Below are 5,586 nucleotides of genomic sequence, written 5' to 3' on the forward strand. Positions count from 1 at the left end.
AGTACTGCATTTTCTTATTTTTACCAACATGAGAAAATATTTTCAAAATTCTGAAAAAATTCTCAGAACTTTATGAGAAGAAAATAAATGATTTTTGTCTCTTGCAGCTTTTCTGTAAAGTTGATAGTATTTGAGTAAAAAATTATTCAAGATCAATATTTGGCAATTTTTAGTGATTAATATCTTATTAACTATTGGAAATTGCAAAACGATAGAGGACTTTTCAATTCAATTCGATTCACTCTACCAGTTCATGATGGGTGACGAAATATGTTAAAATTACCCTGTATATATATTTTTTTCATTTACTCAATGGATTAGCGATGGTCGAAATATTTTCTTTTGATAATAGTATGTTTGATGACAGTATGTACTTTCTTACATCATTCATATTTTGAAATCAATACATCTTATTTATGTTTCAGGAGTTACGTTCAAGGCACACAGGTTAATCCTCGCAGCATGCAGCAAGCATTTTCAGGAGCTTTTCGAAGGAATGCCGCCTTCTCCCGCGGGATTGATCGTTATTCTCGATGGGACGAGTGCCCACAATATGGCGTCTCTCCTCGAATTCATGTACCGTGGAGAGGTACATGTGTCCCAGGAATCCCTCAGCTCCTTCCTCAAGGCAGCTGAATGCCTTCAAGTACGTGCCTGTCTCTTTTTCCGTAAATAATGACCCTAAATAACATCCCCCGAATAATTGTACACGTGGCGCGGCTTCAAAACACGCACTGGTTAAAGTCTATGTATCATTTATATTGTAGAAAAGTCAAATCATTTGTCAAATTCATCTCGGAAATGCATTGACTGAACTTTGTATCGTATGTCTTCATTCGATATTTTCAAATATTTAATGCAAAAATGTGTGATTTTATTTAATTGATATATTTATTTAATTGACTGTTGGAAAATTTGTGACGAATATAACACATTTCACATGTCCCACTTAAATTTTTGTGTTCATTTAACATAAGATCGACATGTTAGGAAACAACAAAGATATTGTGTGAAAAAAAATGATCAGAAAAAAAATGATTGACACAGTTTGTAAAAAAAAATATATATATATTTTCACAGTTTGTTTACAAACTGTGGAAATATATATATTTTTTTTTAGTAGATATAATTAATATTTATGATATGTTAAATTAACACACATATTTTAGAATTTATACATTTTAAAACATATTTTTGTATTACATGTTTACTTACTTATAAATTGTGTCCTTTTGACACTAAGAATATCAATTTAACATAGAATATTTAAATAATATAATCATATTATGATAAATTAGTACTCGAATATGTTAAAAAATTCAACACAAATTATTAACAGGAATGTGAGTAGATTGTTTTCACAAATATTTTTTTACACAAAATGCTTTTTTATCGCATGTTGACATCAGTGACGTGGAATGTTCATTAACATAATCCAATATTTACGCGAACTTTCTAAATGCAATAAATATTTTTAGAATCCCATTAAAAATTATATATATTTTATTATCATCATAATTCTTATAGCACAATATTTTTGTGTATCGTTATACAATATTTCTTATATTATTCCCTCCGTGTGATATTTTTCTGAAATGTATTCATTCATCCATAATTCTTTTCTTTTCCAGGTTAAAGGTTTATCGATCATTGAGCACGAAAAGCTGGCGGTGGCGCAAAGGCACGCTGCAGAAAGCAACACCTCCGCGGACGCAGAGAGCACTGGCGATGTTACTGCTCTTCGTGGAGGCGGGGGTAGCGGAGGCGGTGGTAGTGGTAGCGTCGGGGGTAGCGTCGGTAGCGGTAGCGTCGGCAGTGGTAGCATCGGTGGTACCATCGGCAACGGGGGCGGTGGTAGTGGCGTCGGTGATGTGAGCGACATGAGCGAGGCGGTCAGGAATATTATGAAGAGGACCCCCACACCAGCGCCGTCGCCCGCCCCGGAGTACATCGTGCCCAATGTGTACTCCACCTCTCCTTATTGCGAGAGCCCGCCGAAGAGGGTGATGAGGTAAGAACCTTTCGCCGAGATGCGAAGCTCTTTTACGAGGAACTGACCACGAGCGGCCTTCCTTCGTTCTAATGACGATGACGTATGTGACAATCCGCGAACGACAAAGCAATATCTAAATTATCATATTTTTGATAAGGAAATGAATCGTTATGGCAAAGCGACTCTTTTACGGTTTCTTCGAATTTCTATCTCAACTTGTTGAAATATTACTTTTACGATCAAAATAGATTTTCGTCAATTATGTTGCGCGGATATTGCGCTAATCGAGACCATAAAATCTTCCAAGGAACTTTATCGTATAATATAAAGAACGTTTTGAGTATTCCTTCATTTGCCCCACTTGGCGTTACGTCAATTTCCGGATTTGATTTTCCCCGTGCTTCCTCTTTTCGTATTATGCGTGTTTACCAAATATTCGCACCGTATTACGTGCCCTTGCCAATTCACTCGCGTAAGATTATACGAGCTGCGACCACGTATTTTTAGATCGCCGAGCGATGTCGATACGTTAGGAAGAGCGAGTGTGTTGCGCGACGGCCCTGCCTTCCGGCCGGCATCCGCCCCGCATCCATTGTTGAAAAATCACTTCTATCAATCGTTCACCCATCCCTCTGAAACTCATTCGCATTCCCACACCGCGCCACATACGCCTACGGAACTGGAACAGCAGCTGGAACGAGCGCGGTCCGAGGAACGCAGCAATTGTGATCTCAAGGAAAGCGTTGCCGAAGGTGAGATAAACCTACTATAATAAAATCGATGTAAAATCGACCTGTCCTGCAACTAAGCTCTTGATCTTGTGTTCGCAGACCTTCGAATAAAACAGGAGCCAGACCTTCGAATAAAACAGGAGACCGATCGAGAGAGGGCGGAGAAATTGGCGGAGAGATTGTCCAAGCGGGATGACGAGGCTTATCCCGGACGGGGGTTTGACGCGGGCTTGTACAGATCGAACTCGGACCATCTGGCTGGAGCACAGCTGGGTCCGACGATGGTTCCGATGCCGGCGGTTCATCCGCCGACTCCCGATCAGAGTCCCGCTGCGCCTCCCGCGCTCGCTATGTGGAACACGAAGATCAACAAGGCCAGCACTGTCTCTACTGTCGACGGCGGTGAGTACCATTCATTGTTTTTAAGTCACAAGACATCGTCTGCACTTACGCGTACGGCGCAATTGAGTCTTTAATTCGGTGGAGATTCGATTTGATTGACGCGTTGAAGAAATGAGATTTTTACACAGCTTAATTGCACAAAAATATTTCATCCAACACGTGCGATGATCTATTCTCTAAATTCTTTGAAATGGAATCTAACTAAAGAATGAAAATTGAGCAAGTCTTAAAAAAGAGTAGCTCAATTTTCAGAATGGGATTCACTCTAAAAATTTTAGAGAGTAATGGATTATCGTGAAACATACGCACACGCACATATATTAATCATGTTGACGATAATATTAGATCGTTAAACCCTCGCAAGTAAGAGATAACAACGCAGCTAAGTCTATTGACAGTGAACTCAAGGATGATATGGCAAGTGAACGGGCTCGAACTGAATAAAATCTTGCAAGTTTATGCAAGTTTATGAATTTCACGTTCATATCATGTGTATTTTAACTCATCATCAAAATATACAATAATGCGAATGATAAATTTCCTTACGAACATTTCGGAAAATTAAATTTTATAACTTAAGATATGCGCGATATTTGGCTGACGAGCCATTTAATTGGGCGATTACTCAATGCTCTCGACTTTATCTAATCCAATATGCCGGGTAAGAAGGCCTTCTGGCCCACGGAGTTACAAAATGCACGAGCGTTGCATCATCAGCTGCACGTGGGGCCCGACCGCGGATGTTGCAACTGCCGCGTTTCTCTCATCCTTGCACCATTCACTTCTTTCCGAGTTGTCTCGCGGCAAGAGATAAAACAGTGCATCGTAAAAAGAAGCTGTGGAAAAGACGCCATCTGATGTTCTCCGAACTATCCCACATTCTCGATGACGAACGGATCTTTTAACGGATTTAAAACGGAATTTAAAAAAAATCTTTCTTCTCATTCAATTTCTTGACTTTCAAAGAGGACAGGAAAATCGATCTCAGACTGATCAAAGAATATATAGAACCGAGAGATAATACGGTTTTCGTAACGGTTTTCGTATATATCTTTTTTCATCCATGTGTACGTCAGTCTCCGCTTCGGCGACGCTCTAACGTGCAGAAAGAGAGAGCGACGACGCTGTACGTGGATTTACCGGGTCTCTCCGTCCGTGCGGGACTGGGTGATGCCTTACGACTTGCCTTCACGGTGTGAACAAAGTGTACAAAGAGGATGCAGGCGACGGTGCAGCCACTGGGAACATCTTTTGCTCCGGCGAGCAAATCACCGAGCGTGATGCTACGACGACGCCACGTGAAACAGGTGCGACGGACGCTGGTCACCAACACCGACGCGATTCGACGTCGGCGTCGCGGCGACCGTGTACCATCGCGAATGACACCCCGACCATTTTTAATCGCCTGCTCGCTCGCCCGCCGCAAAGAAAGTAACGAAGCGTCAACTAATGCAACGGTTATTGACATTAGGCCCGCAGAGGAGAAAAGGCAAAGAAACGGGAAGGACAGGGGAGGCAATCCGTGCATGTTAAACGTGCTCAAGGAAGAGTAAAAGAAGTCCACTGATAGGCGGAGAAGCTATTTATTAATGTATCAAAGTTCGGAGCGGTCCATGCGGTCGACTCGAAAGCCTTCCTTTGCACTTTCACATTACTCCGAGATTTTCAAAGAGACTCGGAACGTGTCGAAAAAAATATTACATTAATCGTTGCGTCATGAATGCGATGTTGAAAAAAACATGAAATAAAAGAATTTTTCACACACAGAGACTGCATCTAATATTTCATTCTTATGTCAAATCTGCCACCATAAAACAAATATTCGTTATCGTATTATCTTCTTTCACGTTTCCTAAACTGTTTTGAGTTATATGTCTCTCATCTCTCATTGAAACAAAACGTTGAAATAAAAAAATTTGGCCGCTCTTAAATTATTCAAAGGCCGTGCGAAGACACAGAGGTGCAAAGACGTAAATCTCTGAAAAGATATATTATTTAAAAAAAATAGAGACAGTGAGGATATTCTGTTGCGTTAATGTAAATGTGACCGTGGAATTCTTTGAAGCTCTGCTCGAGAAGAAATACAGTGAGAGAAACTACAGCGAGGCGGTAAAAAAGTTCGTTGCATTGTTGAATTATTCTATCGGGAGTACAGTTATACTCATCGAGAATTCGTCGTTAAAGCGTTACTTTTTGTTAGAGCCTTCGTTAGAAATCGTGCTACTTCGCCATACCGATCATCACCTTGGCGTGAAATTTACGCGACATCCCAGTGCTATTGCGCAAATTATTTGGAAAAGGAAAAAACCGAACCGTGTGTGTGTGTGTGTGTGTGTGTGTGTGTGTGTGTGTGTGTGTGTGTGTTGTTCGCTAGTCGTACCTAAGTTAAAGTTAGTTTAGTTAATTTAGTAGGTAATCTCGCTACGAACGCGTACGTTACTAACTAAAGTTAATTAATTT

General features: G+C 40.5%; 1 protein-coding gene across 1 annotated transcript in view; it reads left to right on the top strand.

The window, feature by feature from the left end:
* The window catches only part of LOC105625567 (zinc finger and BTB domain-containing protein 18), a 52,674-nt gene that overhangs the window by 29,385 nt on the left and 17,703 nt on the right, over positions 1 to 5,586 (top strand). Inside the window, exons 3-6 of the mRNA XM_012206889.1 lie at positions 426 to 646; positions 1,632 to 2,011; positions 2,501 to 2,745; positions 2,824 to 3,126. Of these exons, the coding sequence (XP_012062279.1) occupies positions 426 to 646; positions 1,632 to 2,011; positions 2,501 to 2,745; positions 2,824 to 3,126 (1,149 nt within the window). The remainder of the gene's footprint in view (positions 1 to 425; positions 647 to 1,631; positions 2,012 to 2,500; positions 2,746 to 2,823; positions 3,127 to 5,586) is intronic.

Source organism: Atta cephalotes (genome assembly GCF_000143395.1).
Source record: "Atta cephalotes unplaced genomic scaffold scaffold00003, whole genome shotgun sequence".
NCBI lineage: Eukaryota > Metazoa > Arthropoda > Insecta > Hymenoptera > Formicidae > Atta > Atta cephalotes.